This window comes from Mesocricetus auratus, unplaced genomic scaffold (assembly GCF_017639785.1).
Source record: "Mesocricetus auratus isolate SY011 unplaced genomic scaffold, BCM_Maur_2.0 Super-Scaffold_100007, whole genome shotgun sequence".
NCBI lineage: Eukaryota > Metazoa > Chordata > Mammalia > Rodentia > Cricetidae > Mesocricetus > Mesocricetus auratus.
Window position 1 is genome coordinate 46,934,704 of NW_024429191.1, and position 21,647 is coordinate 46,956,350.

The window sequence follows — 21,647 nt, forward strand, 5'->3', positions numbered from 1 at the left end:
GTTGTGTCCTCAGTCTTTTTTCTATTACAAAAAAAAAAGTTTAATAGTTTCTATTACTGAAGTTCAGTACTGATCTGGGATATATAAATACTGTCTACCTCCAGTCCCCACAAATACAGAGCAGGTAGTCTAAAATGTAAGAGATTGTCCATATGTCAAAATGTCTCTCTGGGTGGCTGGGCCTGATGGCACATGCATTAGAAATTCTGATGGCATTTGGAAACGATCGCCTATCAGGTTAGAACCAGTTTAGACTTGTCCCCTCAGTTCCTGCACCTGTTTACCTGTGCACTTAGCTTCCCCCAAGGAGAGTTGTTGCTTTGCATTAATAAAAGTTTTATTATACTACTGTCTTAGTAGAATTGTATGTAATTACTCCATGCTGTTACAGTGACCTGAGGTCTAACAAGAGGCAGTTTTTAGTATTTAGAAACAGTTGAGCTGGAGATGACTCAGTGGATAAAGCACTTGTCAGATAACCTGACAACCTGAGTCCAGTCCTGGAATGCACATCAAAGTGGAGGAAGGAGTGAACCAACCCTGCAGAGTGTCCTCTGGCCACATTATAAACACAGTAGGAATAGTAATAACTTAAAAACAGTCGGGGCTGGTGCCTATTTGTCATTTACTGTTGGAGAATTCGAACCCGGCTCTTCTCTAACTTGGCCATCCTATGTTTGTGTCTGACCGCAGCTTTTCAGGGTGGAGGTGGTGGCTTTGTCATGTGCCAAGTTCCTGTGGGCCACCTCTGGCCTTGTATGTGTCTGTCAGTTCTTCCTGCTGGTGTGCCGACTCCGCAGTCTAAGTGCTGCCGCCTCTGGTGTCTGCACACAATAAGTGGGGCTCATTGCCTGTCGTCAGGCCACTTTAAAAAGGCCTTTTTTTTTAAAAAAAAAATGACCTTTTTATTTATTTGTGTGTATGTGCATGCGTGCCATTGGGGCATGTATGGAGGGCAGAGGACCATGTTTAGGCATTGGTTCTTTCTTTCCACCCTGTGGGCCCTGGGAATTGAACTCAGGCCTTAAGGCTTGGTAGCAGGGGCTTTGAGCCATCGTGGCCTCCCCTTCATCTTTGTTTTTAAATAAGGTTTACAACCAGCTGATCTGACTCTTCCTTGAGAGTCTGTTAAATCTTGGAATCCCATCCTCAGTGCTGAATCCCCCTCCCCAGCACAGAGACCCCCTGCATTCCTTCCAGCACCGTTTCAGGGCTTTCGGGGCATTTTTTTCCAGAGAAGCTTATGCCTTCCTGGTGAGTCTGTGCCTGCTCACTTAATCTTTCTTGTGCTGCTTTATACTCTGCTTTCTGTCCAACCCTGGTGGTTTGCATACAAGCTTTTGATACTGGATGTCTGCTCTTAATGCTATAGGTGCTTTCTTAGTTCTGTTTTTAATAGTTTTTTGTTGATTCTTACATTTTCTAGTTATTTTTTGCATGTTTGTGTGTGGGGTATATGGTGTGTGTGTGTGTGTGTGTGTGTGTGTGTCTTGTCTCTGCCTCCTGAGCACGGGGATTAAAGGTGTATCCCATGCCTGTCTGGCATTGACACGGGTGCTGGGATCTGAACTCCAGTCTTCATGCTACATGCCCAACACTTTACCCATGGAGACATTATTCATTCCCTACTTTTTATTATTTTAAAAAAAGTTTAGCTAGTTGTTTTATGTGTATGGGCCTGCATGATTTTATGTATACCATGTGTGTACAGGAGCCCGTGGAGGCCAGAGGGAGTTAGATCCATGGTGTTACACACAGGTCAGTGAGAGATAACTAATGTGGATGCTGGGAACTGAACTCGGGTCTTCTGCAAGAGCAGTAAGTGCTTTTAACCACTGGGTCATCTCTCCAGTGCAGTTTTCACTGTTTTTAAGAGTGACAAACCACTTCCTGGGAGCTCCACAGTTGGCTTCAGCTTAACCCAAAAGAGTAGGCTGTGTTCTGTGAACCGTTACACAGAATCAAGAAGGCTCTGGATTGCCATGGTAGATTGGTTATTCAAGGTAGATATCCTTCTGAACTGAAAGTGAAGACAGTCATGTTCTCCAGGGGGAGAGCCTTGACCAGCTCATGCTGCCTCCCACTTTGATCTCAATGGTGCATTCTGAGCATTACTTTAAATCTGTAACTTGTGTCTGTTACATTTGAGGACGTACCTTTAGAGGTTTTGTCCTAGAGAAGTGGTTGCTTACTGGCCTTTGGGTTATTTTATTTAGACTAAAGTCTATTTGCTAGTTCATTGCTTTTAACCCCAATTTGTCTTTACAAGAAGCTGGGGCTAGCCAGGCATTGGTGGCGCATGCCTTTAATCCCAGCACTTAGCACGTGGATCTCTGTGACTTCGAGGCCAGCCTGGCCTACAGAGTGAGTGTCAGGACAGGCTCCAAAGCAATACAGAGAATTCCTAACCCCCCAAAAAGAAGCTGAGCTGTCTCCACTTTCCACTTCTTCCTCAAGAGGTGATGAATACTTGTGCAGTGCAACCCAGTTTCAACACACACACATACACACACTAATACACACTCACATGTGCGCACAATCACACTCACATTTGCACATATGCACAGCCAGACTCACACACACACACACACACACACACACACACACAGTTTCATAGTGTTGATTTCTTCTGTAGACAGGTGTTCTTGTGCATTGGGTATTCATTCTTTTTTAACTCTGTTTTGAGAAGTAGCAGTTTCTGGCTTTGTCTTCAGAAGCAGGAGAAATGAAATGGGTTAATTTAGTATGTGGACTGATATAGTATTATAGTAAGAAGGGAGGGGCATAAAAATGTGGTGCATACATTTATTGGTACATCAGTTTTGCTTTTTCAGGACAGGGTATCATGTAGTGCAGGCTGTCCTTTCACTCTGTAGCAAGAATGGTCTTGGGACTTCTGATCTCTGCCTCCCAAGTGCTGGGATGAGAGGTGTGTGCAACCACCTTTCATCTTATGCTCTTCTGGAAATTGAACCCAGGCTTTGTATGTGTTAGACAAGTACTCAGCTAGTTAAGCTACACCCTGCCCCTAGGATGCCTGTTTTTGTTATTCTGTATCAACTAGCGGTCTGATATTAACCACACAGTGTACATGGTAAACACTTTTGTTATTTTGCTTTGGGCCCCTGAGAATCATGTCCAGGGCCTTGCACATACTAGACAAGTGAACTGTGCCACTGAGCTACTGCCCCAGCTAGGGATCATGCTTGCTTGGGGAGGAAAATTGCATGTGTCACTTGGCAAAGCACTTTTTATGACTTATAATGTTTCCCCTTGGTACCAGAGCTTGAACCCAAGGCCTCATGTGTGCCAGACAGCGGCTTCACCGCTGAGCCACATCCTCCTTCTTGTGATTCCTTTGAAATAAGCAATTTGGTTGAGATTATTACACCAGAATGTTGAAACTGTGGGATATTGCAGTGCCTTATGGTAGTTTAATAGAATATTTTTTTGCAGAATATTTTAAAATATATGCTATTGCTTAAATATTTGCATCACCTATATATTTCTGTGTAAAACTGAAAGTTCTATGTTAAGTGACAAAAAGTTAAACTGCAGAAAGAACTATCAATGAAAATGAAGGTTCTCAGCCTCAACATGCACTTTCCCATTTCTCCCTGGGCAGCCTCTCTGAACAGTTGTCTGTCTGTGTGCTCTTCTGCAGAGATTCTGCACGTGTGTCTGTGCACTTCCCTCCAGGCTCCTGTCTCTAACCTCTGATTCTTTGCACAGATGGGCACTTTGCACTCTGAACTGTGTATTATCTTTTCTTTTTTGCTTAGCTTCGTGCCTTGGAGAGTGTGAATCAGAGTTTAAAGTCGCTCTTGAACATCCTGCAGCTGACTCTGAACGTGGCAGAGTAGCTGTCTGAAGCAGTTAGCTTATGTATGCACTTCTGAGACTGGTTATTGCTTGAAGAGTTCTCTATAGTCATTACTGTGGATTAGTGTCGTGTTGTGTCCCTGTCGTGTCATGGCCCCCCCTCCCAAGGTTGAGTTGACTTCCAAAGAAAGGCTAACTATGGGAAGACCTTATCCATTTGGATGATTGATCAAGCAGTGAAACCAAAGACCTGTAACTTTGAAGGACTATTAGTTGTTGCAACTCCAGGTCATTGATGAAGCCATTGATGTATCCATCGGGAATGTAAGAAAGCAGTCTGGCCACAAGTGTTTAGAAGCAGCAACCTGGGCCTTTCTCAAGGTCTTACAGGCCAAACAGCAACAGCAAACATATATAATGGGAGAACATTGAGAGTTGTTCTTCTTTTTGCTCTTTTGAATAAGTGAGCAAGGGATGTAGCTCAGCAGCAGGATTATATTAACCCTCTAACTGCCTTGAAGGAGAGTTCATTAAAATGGGGGTTGGTGAGATGGCTCAGTGGTTAAGAGCACTAGCTGCTTTTCCAGAGGACCTGGGTTTGATTCCCAGCACCCACATGTTGGCTCACAGCCATCTGTAACTCCAGTTCCAGAGGATTTGATGCCCTCTTGTGGCCTCCATGGGCACTGGGCTCACAGTGGGTGCACAGATATACATGCAGGCAAAATACCCATACCCACCCCTATTAACACCTACCCCCCCACACCAAAATAACTTGAAATGTGTGGGCATAAACCTAATGAGACTTCACACTGAATACCACAAAATATCATTTAGAAAAGCTAAGGAAAACCCAGTAGAGGGCTGGATGTGTTCAGAGACTAGAAAGGCCAGTGTTGTTAAATGCCAGCTCCCTTCAGGTTGGGTTGTAGACCCAGAACAAACTCACTTACAGTCCCCATGTGGACTCTTGTTTCCGTGTTGTCACTTGATAAGCTGACCTGCTACAGTCTATATTACAATGCAAAGAGCCCAGCAGGACTGAGGCAGCATTGAAGACGCAGCAGCAGCTGTTGACATAGGGCTGCAGCATGGCGTTGCACAGCGATAGACGAGTGAACCAGCAGAACAACGCAGGACGCTTGGGGTCAGTCCCACACATGTGTTTCACCTGACTTGACACAGGTGGCATGATGCATTGAGAAGGTGACTTTTTCAAGCAGTGGCACTAGGTCATCTGGATCTCCACATGAGGAGAGGGGAGTCTTGGCCTCTGCCGTCAGCCAAGTAACAAGCCATCCCATTGGGACTGTGAACCTAAAAGTGCAGTCACACAAGAGCACTTAGTAGAAACTCAAGGTCTGTGACTGTGGTGTAGGCACACATTTCTTAAGCTATCAAAGTCACTAAACAAAAGGAAGTACATGAAGAAATGGACTTCATTAAAATTTGTTTCCCCTACCCCCTCCAAAAAAACAAAAGGAAAAACAAACACACAAAAAGCCCATGCAATGGTGGTGCACACCTATAACCCCAGAACTTGGGAGACAGAGGCAAGTGAATCTCTGAGTTGAAGGCCAGCATGGTCTACAGCGAGAGATAGATAGATAGATAGATAGATAGATAGACAGACAGACAGACAGACAGACAGACAGAGAGACAGAGACAGAGAGACAGAGACAGAGACAGAGAGACAGAGAGAGTTCCAGGACAGCCCCTATCTTGAAACTACAACTGGAGGAGGAAGAGGAGGAGAAGGAGGAGGATAAGGAAGAGGAGGAAGAGGAAGAAGAAGAAATCTTTTTTTCAAAGAAAATACTAAGAATTAAGACAAACTAGAGTGGAAATATCTTCAGGATATTCATATGATATGGGAACTATATTGACCATAAATAAAGAGCCTCAAAGGCAGGCAGATGGCCCATTAGAAAGACAACAGCAGAGGATTTAAAGTGTCTTGGACTTTGCAAAAGGGATTGTGTGTGATGAATGTATGCTAAGGCTTGGCTTTTGTTAGTCATCAGGAAATTGCAGACTGTCACCATGATATCATACTGCTATACCTACCCCAGCTTAGATACAATGCCAGACATATCGGATGGTCCTAGGATGTGGAGTTGCTGGAATTGTCATATACTCTTGGCAGGGCTGTTAAGTACAGTCTCTCTAGAAACTGTGCACTCACAAATGGAACAGTCCCGTGAACAGGGGAAGAATGTTTGCTGCAGGGCCATTCTTACAAGTTCCTGTTGGACACATCCCAATGTTCTCTGTAGTATAATGGTGTATTCAGACATTGATAATAACATAGCAAATACAGATGAACTGTCTACAGGTGTGCACCACACTTTGGATGGATCACACAAACATGCTGAGTGAAATAAGCCAGACACAGGAGTACACATGTATGCTGCCATTCCTATAAAGGCGGAAATTTATAGTGTTATGAATCACAAAAGTAAGTGGTTCCTTTTGGAGGAAGAAGTGAGCCGAATGGAACAAACAGGGGCTTCTGGGCCAGAGAGACTGCTCATCGGGTAAAAGTGCTTGCCATGCGAGGCTGATGACCTAAGACTGATCTTGGGAACCCGTATAAAAAGCCAGATGTGGTGTTGCATAGCTGTAATCTCAAGACTCCAGTACATCCAGATGGAAGGTGGAGATGGGAGAATCTTCTGGAAGCTTCCAGGGCAGCTAGCCCAGAGTATGATGTTCAATGGCAGAAACAAGACACCCTGCCCCAGTAAGATGGCAGGAGAACTGACTGATGGAGATTGCTCTCTGATCCCCATGGTGCAAAAGAGGAAACACACCTGGCTTCCCTTTCTCCCTTCCCCAAGAGCAAGGAGAGAATATGGAGATTGCTTTTTTCCCTTGGAAAAATTGATACACACACACACACACACACACACACACACACACACACACACACACACACACACACACACAGAGCACCCCACTCCCCAGCCATTCTACCCCATTCCTTCTGTTCCTCCTCTCCTCATTTTCCTCCCTCTCACTTCCTCCCTTTCTCCCTATTCTCTCCTCCTCCCTCTTTCCAGAGTCTCAAGTAGCTGAGGCTGCTCTTAACAAGCAGAGTATAACCTTGAATTCCTGACCCTCCTGCCTTTCCCTGAGTGCTAGGTTACACACATGTGCTGCCTCCCCCCGCCTGTACTAGATGACACACATGTGTTACCAGGCCTGTCTTCCCCCTGAGTGCTAGATTACACGTGTGTTACCATGCCTGCCTCTTCCCTTAAGTACTAGATGACACACATGTGTTACCATGTCTGCGTCTTCCCCTGAGTACTAGATGACACACATGTGTTACCAGGCCTGCCTCTTCCCTTAAGTACTATATGACACACATGTGTTACCATGCCTGTCTTCCCCCTGAGTACTAGATGACACACACATGTGTTACCAGGCCTGCCTCCACCCCAGTACTAGATGACACACATGTGTTACCATGCCTGCCTCTTCCCCTGAGTACTAGATGACACACATGTGTTACCATGCCTGCCTCTTCCCCTGAGTACTAGATGACACACATGTGTTACCATGCCTGCCTCTTCCCCTGAGTACTAGAGGACACACATGTGTTACCAGGCCTGGCTTCTATGCTCTTATGTTCTTGATTTTAAAATAAGAGAAATGTTTCCAATGTCTTCCTAAAAGTTTCCACATAGGTTGTCACACTCTTTTAAATGTAATTTTTAGCCTGTATACCAAAACTCACAGTGTACTGTGGTTGTTAATATCGTCTTTCCCTTCCCTGATGCTGTACTCCTAAAGTCACCAGTGTTAATGTTGCAGAGTTTTATTCCCACATGTTGTTTTTACTTACAAGTATATTGCTAGGGATGTATTTTTCTCTGAAAACATAATTGTAATGTGTGTGTGTGTGTGTCTGTGATTTACTTTTTTCACTTAAGTTTAGTCATCCCTCCAAATCAGTAGGTTTAAGACATTCTATGCAGCAGTGAGTACTTTGCAGTTGTATCTATGCAGTCATTCTTGTAACTACTGTCTGTATGTTGTAGGGTTGTCTTGTTTTCTTTTTGTAATTATATATATACATGGCTGGCAAATACTAAGGGCTCTGTGGCCTCTGTTCTTATAGCACAGAGTCCCCAAGATATGTGCATGAGAATTTAAAGGAACTGCTCTGTCTATTTCTTAAAAGTTGAATTGCCTGCAGGATGTGGGAGGGCTTGTTTCCCAACCTGTTAGCCATCAGTGGGTGTTCCAGAACTTGGTGGGTTTTCTTAATCTATGGGTGAAGAAGAAAGTCTGTTTTGCATTTCAGTACTTGCTATTATAATAGTGTTGTGATGACTTTGGGCATGGAAAATAAAGATCTCTACAGCTGCATGTATTAATTTTAAATTACAAAAGTCATTTGGGAATTGAAAAGGAGAAAAATCCCAGTCCATTAAAAAGCAGGAGGAAGAAAGAAGAGTTACTCTGCACACTGGATTTTAGTTCATTGCCTTGTTTGTTGTTGTTGTTGTTTTTTTAAGTATATTGAATACTTTACAAGTTTTGCATCTTCTCCCTTCTGCGTGTGTGTGTGTGTGTGTGTGTGTGTGTGTGTGTGTGTGTCTACATGTGGAGGCCATGAATTGACACCTGGTGTCATCTTCAACCGCTCTCCACCTTCTTTTTTGAGACAGGGTTTCTCACTGAACCTGGATCTCACTGGTTCAGCTAGAATGGCTGTCCAGTGAGCCCCAGGGAATCACCTGCCTCAGCACTCCACCCTCCCCAGCACTGGGATTAAAGGCAAGCACTACCCTGGGTTTTTTGTTTGTTTGTTTGTTTGTTTAACGTGGCTGCTAGGGATTGCAGTAATGTCCTCATGTTTGTGTAGCAAGTGCTTTACTCTCTGAGCCATCTCCTCACTCTCCCAAGTTAGACTTGTTAATAAATAGAAATTAAGAAATGGAAATTTAGGAGGTAGATCAATCCTTTGGCCAGTTTCATTCTCCCTTCACAGTCTCTAGAGGTGCCAAGGACCGATTACTCTTTTGCTTTACAGGTGAGGATGCTGAGTTTCATGTTACTGGGTAGGAGTTGAACCAGTTTTGGAGTGGGAGCCAGCATCCTTTGCTCTGGGTTTTGTCTCCCTTCTCTCTTGATCTTGGTTTCCCACAATTGTTGCCTGTAGGGGTTGTGGTTTGTCTTCTTTTCACAGGCTTCTAGTTCTTTGTCTTTTCTGCTGCTCTTTGCATGTGGATAGTAGTACCCTTATAGCACCTTATTGCCAACACTGGATTGTGTGAGGGAACAAATGATTACCAGAAAACCTGGGTTTGAGTTTTAGCTCCATTTTGTTTCCTGTAAAATGAAGGCAACCATGACTCTTGCAGCTTGTGAGGCCCAAATGCAGTGGGTACATGTGAAGGTGCTCTGTGACCTGGGAAGCCACCCTGTGACCAGGAACATATGCTTGCTCTCACTGATGTTGGCAGAAGAGGAGACAGATTGCATGTCGTGGGAAGGTCTTTGTCTTTTCACAAAATGACAAGAGAATAACGCGATGGCGGATGATGTCAAACAGAAATGTGTGGCATGGGCATAAAAGCTGTGTAAGAAGTTAGAAGGGTTGGTGTCAGGGGAAGGAGCCTGAGAAAGAACTGGAAGATATGCGAGTTGAGTAGTCCTAGGAGATGAGTAGCCTGTATACCATGCACCTTGCTCTGTTTTGAACTTTTTTTTTATTAAGTCAGGTTCTCCCTCTGTAGCCCAGGCTAGCCACTGAGCTCATCTATATGTACCCATCATTCATTCCAGGTTATCCTTAGGTTTGCAGAATCCTTCCTTGGTTCCTAAGTGCTGGGATATAAGAGTGTGCCATCCTGTCCACTTTACTTTATGCTTTCCTGGACCCTACTACCCTCGAAGCAGTAGCTTTCACACCAGTCTGTAGATTGGTGTACACCTGGTTGCATAAAAGTCATCTGAGGGGCTGAAGAGATGGCTCAACAGTTAAGAGCACTGGCTACTCTTCCAGAGGATCCAGGTTCAATTCCCAGCATCCACATGCCAGCTTACAACTGTCTGTAACTCCAGTTCCAGGGGATCTGACACCCTCACACCAATGTACATGAAATTAAATAAATTATTTTTTTAAAGTCACCAGGAGAGCCTTACAGACTCCTGGGTTGTGTCTCTAAGGCACAACCGTAGTTAAAAGTGTGGACCTCCATCTCACTAATTTGCATCTTTAGGCATGAGTTGACTGAATCAGTATAATAAAAATTGAATTGTTGAGGTTAAAGTAATGGCCATGTAGGTGGTCCTTGGCTCTGTGTGTATTGATTGTATATACATTACCACTTGACACCCTTAATTAGTCTTTTAGTGCCATATTTGCGTTTTTATACATCAGTTGCCAAACAGATTTGTACCACTGTTGCCTGCCAGCTTGATTTTGTGACACTACACATAGCATGTTTGTTCCCAGGACAGTGCTACTGTGCACAATCAATTGAGTATCTTAGCATTGCTTTATTAAGTAATGGAGTGGAAGCAAGCATGCTGATCAAGCATGGAAAGGACAGTGTTGAGACAGAGTTGGACGTGTTAGACATGTGACATTTCTAAGTGCAAAATATGTATTGTTCATCTCATCTGGACCCTCAACAGATAGTGAAACCACTGAATTGTAAAGATCCAAGTGAACAGACAACAGAGAGCAGTGTCCAGAGATGTGGCTCCTCGTATTGTGTGAACATCTTGGCCACTATTTCACTCTCTACTTAGCCATGTTTACATTGATACATTGTGTATTAATAAAGTTCCGAGTTGGCTTATAAATGTTTGAAATAACCGTTAGCTGGTTATTGAGGTTGAACTTCCTCCACTGACCAGCAGATGGCGCTCAGTCACCATGAAGCTGGTGTTGCCAGTACTCAGACTGGAAGGCTCAGGTTTTTGTGTATGTGTGACTGTACAGTTAAGATACCGGTGACGAGCAAATACTTCGTCCAAAGAACCCTTTATTTTGGTGCTGATTTTAGGTTACAGAGGTGATTCTCCTCAGGATAGTACTCTGATTTCTGGTATTTGGATGGGAGGCCAAAATAATGTCCTCTGGTGGCCTGTCAGTGCTCTGGTCAACTTTTCCCCCGTGAACTGTTTTGCCAAGATATTCACTTAGTGTGGAACCTTTTATTTTAGAAAGGCAGCTGATGAGATTTTAAAGAAAGAGTAGGAAAGATTGCTGGGCTGAAAGCAGCCAATGGTCTAGCAGGTGGGCCACCAGTGCCCTGCCACCAAAGATCGTGACATTAAAACAGCGGTTGTTATAAGCTGGTATATTGAAGTTTGGAAGGTAATGAAAAAAGTGCCCTTTTTTAAGTTGTGTCAGTTCCCCCAAGTCACCCAGCTGAGTTTGGAAAGCAGTTCCTCAGGAGAAAAATGGGATTGGTTTAAAATTGGGGAATATGGTTGGAGATGCAGCTCCTTGGTGGACTGTGTGTCTAACATGCACAAGGCCCTGGGTTTGACTCCCATCACTGAGAGGGAGAAAAGAAAACAGAAATGAAAGAAACAGAAAATAATGGATTGCAGTGGGTTTGAGGGCACTGTGGTGAAATACCCTTAGGTATGTAAGGAGACACTCTCTGTGTATGGGTTATTTACTCTGGGCTTGAACTAACTGGGCATTACTTATTGAAATTAACAATGAAAATACTTTGAACACCAGCTTGGGCTTAGGCACAGTATTCACTTTTGGAGACCAGGTGTGCATGTCCGGCTTACCTCACAGCCTCAAGATTAGCATCTCCATACAGAAACTCGTCATTATTTGTTGCATGGCTAGGTGTGGGAGCAGGTGGGTGGATGGCGTGCAAACTAGGATATAGCGTGGCGAACATCTGTAGATCTTAGCACACCAGTGCTGGCACCCTAGAACGTTAGTCTCGACTGAGCGGTGTTATTTTGGGTTTGTTTTCTGAAGCTGTGTTGAACTGTGAATGCTAATGAAAAATTTCCTTTTCCCTGAGTTGTGTTGATTCTGTCAACTAAAGCAGGCTTGGAAATGTTCACCCCTTTGTGCAGGCTGCTCCCTCGGACTGGTAGCATTAAATCAGTGTGTTAACTGTTCCTAGCTGTTCCCTCTTGCCATTTGCCTTCTCCTGACTTCCCTGCCACCCACCTCAATCACTGCACTGGCTTTTTGGCCTCCCTCCCTACTGCAACCCATCTTCAGTGTGCCGCAGTCTGCACGTTGTTGCCAGAGTGCACCTCTAAAGAATTTATGTCCGAGAGTCCATTTCTGATTGAAACGTGAGCCTCTCTGCATCTTTATATCCGCAGAACAAACCCACATAAAACGTTTTGAAAAAAGGAATTAGCCTCTCATACCACAGCGGCGTCTTCACATCTGTGGGTAAGGCCAGCTAGAAACCTTTGTCGATACAACGCAGTTCACTGACAGCCTACAGAGAGCTTTGCTGCTCCTGACTGGAAACCTCCCTGCACTCTGTGAATGCTCAAACATTGATATTTTTTTTCCAGACAAAACAAACATTTTCCATAGTCGGGTTGACATCTTTCTGAAATGCTAAGAAAAGCTACTTCTTGGAATTCACTTCTTTTTAGCTCTCTGTTCAGTTGATAAGAATGCCCTCCCTGTGAACTCTGACAGGTTCCAACTGAATTTGTCAGCAGGGAGATGGATTATCTGTGTGCTCCCCTCGTGTTATTATAATTTAATAACATACACTATTTTCCTTGGATGCTGAAAGTGCAATCACATTATGTCCTTATAAGTGATCATGAAACATTTTCTGGACTCTAACATACTACTAAGCTTATTAATTTTGTATTTATTATTATAGGTAAGGCCCACCTTCAAAGAAAACATGTATAGAATGATTTATTAAAAAGCAAACACACACACACACACACACACACACACACACACACACACACACACACACCATCCCCTGTGTGGGTCTGTAGTTTCAGCACCTGGAGAGATGGAAGCTGAAGTATTGTTTGAGCCCAAGAATTCAAGGCCAGCTTGGCCTCGGGTCAAAAAAGAAAACAGGAGATGTTGTTGCTGTAGCTCTGTGGTAGCGCTTGACTAACTAGCCCTGGGATTGATCCATAGTAATTTAAAAGGGAAAACTAAGTGTGTTCCATCTCAGAAGCATAGTAATTAGCATGTCCTTTCTTTAACTTAAGAGATCTCCCGGCTTGTCACTGCAAATGCGAGGTTGAGCTAGAAGGTGTTTTACTGACAGATTTCCCTTTCAAAGTAATTCTCCCCATCTGCTTGAGAATGCCATCAGTCTTCCTGGCTAAGTCGTGAAGGCAGGTAGCAGTTGATCACGGTTTTTGTTTTAATTTCTCCACACGAAAATGTTAAGTACAGTTCTCATTTTGGCTCCCTCCAGCTAAAGCCCTCTGTGGTTCCTGCTCTGTTTTTGTAAGCGTTTCCTGAATGCTGCTTCTCCCGTATATTCCAAGGCCCCGTGTTTTTGGTGTTGGAGATATAAACATGACTGTCCTGTGGCCTCTTTCCTCACAGAGCTCATAATTTAGGAAGGGAGACAGATGAGTAAATAACTTACTACAATCCTGCTTGATAAATGCCACGTTAGAGGTTGTGAACAGAGAGCCATGGGAGCCAGCGCCAGCAGGTGATTGATTTGAGGCAAGGGGGATGGAGTGGGGATCAGGAAGGACTCAGCCGCAGAAGTGACATTTGAGTTGAGCCTTAAGGGATGAATAGAATTTTGCCAGATGGACAAAGCGGTGGGGGTGGGGCACTCCAGACTCGCGCAAAAACACGAGAGTATGAAAGTTTGTGCCTTTGTCTGAGTGGTGGTGAGCAGTACGTGGGGCTCAAGCAGAAGAAGGGTGTGTGTGTGGTGGTGGGGGGATGTTGGCAGAGGACACGTAGACCATGGGACCATCTTTTGAAGCTCACATTTAACCGTAGTTCCGGGGAGTCAGAAGTTGTTGGCTTGGGAGATGATACCGGGAGGCTTTAGTCTTGGATCATCCTAGCAGCAGAAAATGAGATGTTTTAGATGAGGATGACTGAAGGGGGCGTACATGTTGGCTGTGCCAACAGAAATGAGGACAGGAACTTGGGGACCATCTAGGAGGGAGACCTTGGTCATTGCTGAGACACGGCAGAGGGATAATAGCAACAACAGCAGCACAGTGCCCTGGATGCCTTGGCTCACTAAGCAGAATAAAGAACTGGGGGAAGACAAGCTTATGAGACAAAGGAGTGAATTTCACCTTGCATGTGTTTACTGCTTAAGGATTCTTAGATGAGACAGGCGGCAGAGCACCTGTGGGGAAATGCCACGGGCAGTGATGCATTGGAAAGTCGTCCACTTGGTGATGGTTTTCCTGCAGGGTAAAGAGTGGAGGACATACCTTGCTTTTTTTATTTTAATTTTATTTGAAGGACTTCCTTTTTAACACATTTATTTGTTTTTTAAATTAAAATAATCCTCCCTTAAGTCCTCATGTATCCCCCAAGATTGATTCTTCACCTCTTTTTCTTTGTTTTACATATAAATCATATATATTCCTAAATATGTCAATACAGCCTGCTCAGTTCATATTTATCACATTGTTACCTGTATTATATAATTTCAGGGCAGACCACTCAGCGTCTTTATAACTATGCATGTGCCTCACTCTGGAGTCTGATCTTGATTCTACTAAGGCCGCTGCCTGTAGAACAGCACTGCTTAGTGATAAGTATCACCCAATGTGAGGTGGGGTGTAAAAGCTGGTGAAATGAGTGGCATGTAGACACATAGGCACATGGGAATGCTAAAGGTATGTTCCTGGTAGGCCTGGGACATCAGTGAAACAAGAACACCGGCTCAGAGATGAGCAGGAAGAGGCCGTAGCTTATCTCTGGGAAGTCTTTCCTCTGTATCATGTTTAGTATTGACATTTTCACTTTTATTCCCAATAGGTACTTAAAGTGTACACATACTACACACACATGCACACACTGTACACATAAATACAGCTTTAGTCCTAATTTGCTATTTATTGAGATTGCTCAAAAACACCTCACATTTGTTGGATTTTGCCCCTTAATACTAATACCTTAAATGGTGTGTGTGTGTGTGTGTGTGTGTGTGTGTGTGTGTGTGTGTGTGTGTGTGACAGGGGCTCAAAGCAGGGCATGTTAGCACTAACCTTGGAGCAATGTCAGTCAGTCGCAACTCGTTGTAATGACTGGAGCTGGCCACTGATGCACTCGTGAGTCTCAGATGATTTTTCTGGCCAGTCTCTGACCCAGGCTTTTGCAATGAGCTACATACAACCACATGAGATTCATGCTGGCACTTGCAAGATGACTTGGGAGTTAATGTGTATGCTTGGATTGCAATTTTCCTGCCTCGCTTCCCTTTTCATTGCTTTCTTCCTTGTCTTCAAAGCTGGGTGAAGCTAAGTGATTATCGTGTGGGATAAGTGTGAAACCTCGACATCTCGGGTTCTTGGGGCCAGTCACGTAAAGTAAGGCCTTAAAGAACATGTCTGTCTTTTTGATAGACTGAGGGGAGTCATACTTGTGTTTGGCACGTTAATTGGTACATTTGAATAAGAGAGCAGACCTGCGCATAAAATCTTAGTCCAAAGAATCAAATTGGTCTTTGCATTTGGTCTAGGTTTTCGTGAAGGATATATTTCTTTTCTTTTTTTTTTTTTTTACTTTTAAAGTGGCAAAATGTGAAATTATACTTGTTAAATATATACTTAATGCCACCTGATGATGCAGTAATTGACTTAATGAAAATGGTTACTTTATTGAAAATGGTGTTATTTCCCAAACACTGTTTTCAGCACTGTGAACACATTATTACCACTCCTTCAGCACATACACACACACACTCACACACACACACTCACATAGGCACACATATACATACTCACACTCATGCACACTCACACACACTCACATAGGCACACACTGACACACATACTCACACACACACTCACATAGGCACACACTCACACACACTGACACACACTCACATAGGCACACACACTCACATAGGCACACATACACACACTCACACACACACACACTCTCACAACACTCTCACACACACACTGACACACACTCACATAGGCACACACACTCACATAGGCACACATACACACACTCACACACACTCACACACACTCATTCACACAACACTCACACACACACTCACACACAACAGGCACACACTCACATAGGCACACATACACACACTCACACACTCACACACTCTCACACACACTCACTCACACACACACACTCACATAGGCACACATACACATGAGTGCATGAAGACAGCACCTACATGGAGAAGCTGTGTGTTGTCAGGTCAAAGATTTTGGTTAGATTGTGTAGGGGGTCTTTTCTTTCTTTCTTTCTTTCTTTCTTTCTTTCTTTCTTTCTTTCTTTCTTTCTTCCTTCCTTCCTTCCTTCCTTCTTTCCTTCCTTCCTCTCTCCCTCTCCCCTCTCTCTTTCTTCAGTGCCTACTGAATAATAAGCACTGAGACAATAGTTTTTGAATACATAAATTACTGCTTAATGTTTGCTAAAAGTTCCTGAGGTAGATGTTACTGTCCACATGTCAGTGACATGCTGGTGGCTATTTGCTCTGCACTGGGGGTCAGGGTGCCGCATAGGGGAGGTGGTTTTCATGTCCTCCTTCCTACCTAGTGGTTAGAAGGCTTAACTATATGTAAGGCCAAACAGTAGGGCAGCAGTTGCTTTTAGGCAATACAAGAGATGCCATCAGGGTCTGAAGAATGATAAACAATGGAGAAATGAATGAGTACACACAAAATCAGCCAAAGAGTGCCTGCACACAGTAGTGGCTTAATCTGAGTTAACTGTCACAGCCGTGGTGCCTCGACCACACTTCCTCCTCTCCCAGACTCCACTAGAGCAGCAGCATGAGGGCTCTACTCTGTGTTGGAGTAGTCAGAGGTGGTTTCCTGGGCAACATGGCTTTCTCATCCTCTGGACAGGGAGGCAGTGGTAGGAACTGTGTTTCTTCTTCTTAGACTGGAGACCAGTATGTGCTGTGTAAGAGCCAAGTGTGGCCTACTTCCAGGGGTGACTGATCACAGTTGACCGTTTCCAGTGTGATGATGAATATTGCATTCATAAAATCGGACTTGAAACTCTGCATGTGTTTCTGTGAGCAACCAAGCACCCTATAATGGGAAATTTTGTTATCTTTTTATATGCTGTAATCTGTAAGCACAGTATTGTATTTGCATGAAAAAATATTAGTGCCTTTTATGTCACAAAGTCTGTGAAACAAAATTTGTTGTAATAAACAGGCAACTTCCCATTGGCCTTGTGGTTTTGAGACTTGAGAACCAACTTTGCTGGTTTTTGAGTCTGGGGTATTTTGGATGATTTGCAGAGTGCTGGGTTCTCCCACCAGCTCCTCATCATGCCATGTAATTGTTTAGGGACCATGTTGTGTCTTAGCCTCAGATCTCTAACAGCCCCGGACACGGTTCCTAGAATAAGCGAAGAGTGCAATAAATTGTGGAGATGATTTTTTGAAGCGTGCCAGGCTGGCCAGCTCTGTGCTTGTGGGAGTGATTTCCAGCCAAGTTGTGTCTTGTGAGATATGTAATGCATTTACTATTGTTCTAAGGTCCAGCCTGATGAGCGAAGAAGCAAAGCGAGGAACTCCCAACCCTTGGCTCTGTGAGGAGCCAGAGGAGACCAGAGGCTTGGGTTTTGACGAGATCCGGCAACAGCAGCAGAAAATTATCCAAGGTACTGATTACCCCAGGACTGTGGGTCACAAACCTGCTGCTTTGACCCTGACCTTGACTATTTTCCTTTATCTCCAGTGAAAACTTGAGTCAAAGTGATTGTTGCTGTAAAGCTCTTGATTTTTCATTTTTGTTTTTGTTTTTCTTTTTGGCCTAAAGATGCTTGAGGAAAAGACTTCATTGATACAACTGACTTGGTTGTCGTTGGTTTGTCTTTTCACACTTAAGTTTGTCTGGACCATCAGGTTTTTTTTTTTCCTTTTTATTTGTAGGTTCCACCACATTTGCTTAATATGCTTTTTTTTTAAGTTTCTCATTTAAAAAAAATTTTCAGAAGTAATGTACTATTGCTGTGTTCAAGCAAGATGAGGGACGAACAAGATGGAAAGTGCTCAGGGCTGCTTCTCCAGACTCCAAACCATAAGAAGATTAGTATGTGTGCCCTCAGTCCTGTTTGTATGCATGTGTATGAATGTTTTTAGTATAAACACATATATTCTGTGTAAACAGGCCCATGAGGTACATTACTATCTCACTGTATGAACCATTTCATAGTTTTTAACTTGTTTTTCCATGTCAGTATGTATGCTGTTCTTTGTAAAGACAGCTTTATTGAAGTATAATTGGCATTATCATAAGCAGCACATATTTGATAGGCATGATTGGATGAACTTCAGTACACACACACACACACACATACACACACACACACACTCACAATGAAGCCAGCACTGCAATCAAGATAGTGAACGCAGTTCTCAGGAGGTTCCTTCGTGTCTCTTGGAGAGCCTTCCTGTTGTCTCTCCCCCATTCCTAGACAACAGCCGATCTGCTTTCCATCACTCCTAATTGGTTTCTGTTTTCCACAGTTTCATGTGAGTAGACTCGTACAGTATTTACTCTCTGGGGAAGGAGATCTGGCTTCTTTCTCTATGGATAATTTTTAAATGCATCTGGATTGTCACATGAATCTTACAAGTTGATTACTTTTTTCCTAAGGTGTCTTTTGAAATAGTTTACACTTTTATTAACATGTAAGATATTTTCATATGCCTTTTCAGTTGTTTTGTCAGACACCTTTGGGTTTTGGTTTTAGAAAGAACACAGGTTGACTTAGAATCTGCAAGGGCAGCCGGCAGCTGCAGGGCGGTAACATGCATACGACCCACAGTCCACACAGGCGTTACGGATGTCTCCATGGACTCTTGCATTTCTTTTTTACTCTCAGTGATACCTTTCAGACTGTGGATGCTCTTAAGCCCAGTTAATCAGTTTCCTCTTGTATGGTTTCTGTTTCGATTATATCTAAGAAAACACTCAGCAGGCGAAAGCCACAGCACTTACAGCTTTTTCTTCTAGTAATTTTATACTGTTAGATTTTTACATTCAGTCTGTGATCTTTTTGAATTGGTAAATAGGCACATTTTTTGCATTTGGATATGTTTGGCTTAGAGCCATTAAAAAAATAAAAGACTGCTTCCACTACTGAATTTCTCTACCTTTGTCAAAAATAATCAAGTGTCATTTATGTATAACCCTATTTCTGTGCTCTGTTCTTTTCTATAGTTACTTTGTTTTTACTGGGTCTTGAGTGTTGTGCCTTTCTGATAAATCGCTAAACTAAGTCACACAGGCCACCTGACTTTGTTCTTTCTCAGTATTTTTGGGTATCCCCAGGGTTTCATACTTCTATCTAAATTTGAAAATCAGCTTTGAATGTTTGAAAACAATGGTACTTGTCATTTTGATTGCATTTACATTTTTTAAAGATTATTTAGGAGAGAATTGATGTCACATCAACAGGAACCTGCAAATCCATAATATGGACTTTTCATTAAATAAATCTTAACTTGTTCTTTAATTTTTCTTAGCATTGCTTTTTAGTTCTCACCATGCACACCTTATATGCCTTTGGTCAGACTTTTATTATAATTAACATTTTAAAATGTTCAGTATCTGGTTACTACTCATATATAAAGCTGCTGTTTATTTTTGTTTTGTTTTTGGATCATGCAGCTTTGCTTACTCTCACTAATATGCTCCAGTAGCTTTTTTGTTGAATCTGAAGATTTTTTGACACAAATAATTGTTATCTATTGTTACAAAACTGTATGTTTTAATTTTAATATAGTTACCTTTAATTTATTCTTTTTGCCTTATCATACTTGCTGCAACCCAGTACAATGTTGAAAATAGATATTCTTGCCTTGTTTCTGCTCTTAATTTAAGGAAATGTTTATTTGGATCCAAGTTTTTTTTTCCAATATTGGATATTTTTTGAATTTTCTAGAGATTTTTTGTGAGTTGTGGGATAGATACAGCTGTATTATTTGTGTCATGTTTTTATTTTTATATATTGAAAATATTTGTATTGCAACTATGTGTGCATGTATGTATGTGTGTGTGCATGTATGTATGTATGTATGCATGTGTGTATGTCCATATGTATAGTGTATGGGCATGCATGCCATGGCGCCCATGTGGAGGTCAGAAGACAGCTTTGTGAAGTCAATTCTTTCCTTGCAGCTTTGCATGGGCTCTGGAATCAAACTCAGGTCATCAGACCCATGAGGCAAGTACTTTTTCTAACTAAGCCATGTCATTGGCCCTGGGTCTTGCTTTTAAAGACAGTTTGAAAGAGGAGTTTAAACTATTTTAGAACATGGATCAGCAAACCCTGGCCTATGAGCCAAATCTTACTTTTGTATGGTGTGCAAATCAAAAACTGCTTTGAAATTTTTTAAATGGTAAAAAAATAATCAAAAGAATATTTTGTGACTTGTAAAAATTATATGAGATTAAAAGTTCAGGGCTCATAAATTCAATTTAATGGGAGCACAGCCATGCTCACTCACTTACACAATATCCATAGATGCTTTCCCACTTGGCAATAATAGAGTTGAATAACTGCTTTAGGGACTGTATGAATCACAAAGTCTCAAATGCTTCCTATGTGGCCCCCTACAGAACATGCTTGTCTCCGGTCTAGAGGTAAATTTCTGAGCCTAAACCACTCTGGATAGTCTGCATGGTGCTCTTGGAGCACCGAGGTGATCTGCTCAGTGGGAGGAATGGGGACAAACAGTGCCTTACTGTAGTTGAGTTTAGAACTTGATTCCTTCTACCCTTTGAAGCGACTCAGGGATCTCTGTATATACAGCTTTCTTCTCTCCAGCGCTCCAGCTATTGACGCCTTTGAGTTCAATTCAAGACATGCACTGGATTTCACCTGGGAATCCAGCCCCCACCCCCATCATGATGGGAGTATCTACAAGGCAGCAATCTAGGCAGATTTAGAGTGCATCTCATTTGTTTCCTCTTTCAGATCTTCCTTGTCTGCTGATGCACCATTTCTGGAAACAGTGGATTTGAATGTTTTGCCTGCCTGTTTTCTCTGCTCTGTGTTCATGCAGGCCAGAAGGAAATCTGGTTCCTGTCAGTCCATCTTGGCCATAAACAGGAGTCTAATTCTATTTTGAATTCTTCTTCACAATGAAATTACCTAGCAAACGAAACACTGGCTCTCCGTGCCTTTAATTTTGCATACTTCGCCCATCAATGTGCTTGACAGGAAGTGACCAGATGGGAAGCGATGCAGCTCAACGTGGAGTACAACCACTCACACGCAGCCATGGTTTCTGGGAGGACGGCCTCGTGCTAAGACAAGTGGATTTTCCTGTCATTGCTGTTTGCCAAGGAAAGCTGTTCTTAGTCAGGAAAAGTATTTTTCTCCCTGAGAATGTGCTGCACTTGGGGATTGCTGGGGTTGGGCGTGAGCATGCGCTCTGCCCTGTATGCTTCTTAGAGGAATCTCCAAGCCATAGTATCTCCCCCACCGAGATTTCTGCTCCTTGCAAGCCCGCTGGCCTCTAGCTGTGGGTGTTGGGACAGGGGATGGAATAGCCCATGTTTGGGTAACTTTATTCACCTGCTCTTTCTTAATGTGGTTTGAAATTCTGGGTCCCTTGTTGCATTGCTAGTATAACAAACTACCTTTCAAGCTAAACACAAACATGAAAGCATTCTTTGCC

General features: G+C 43.0%; 1 protein-coding gene across 6 annotated transcripts in view; it reads left to right on the forward strand.

Moving 5' to 3' along the window:
* The window catches only part of Stx8 (syntaxin 8), a 230,823-nt gene that overhangs the window by 27,377 nt on the left and 181,799 nt on the right, over positions 1-21,647 (forward strand). For all 6 annotated transcript variants that reach the window (XM_021225772.2, XM_040748913.1, XM_021225774.2 and 3 more), the window contains exon 5: positions 17,493-17,617. In XM_021225772.2, the coding sequence (XP_021081431.2) occupies positions 17,493-17,617 (125 nt within the window). The remainder of the gene's footprint in view (positions 1-17,492; positions 17,618-21,647) is intronic.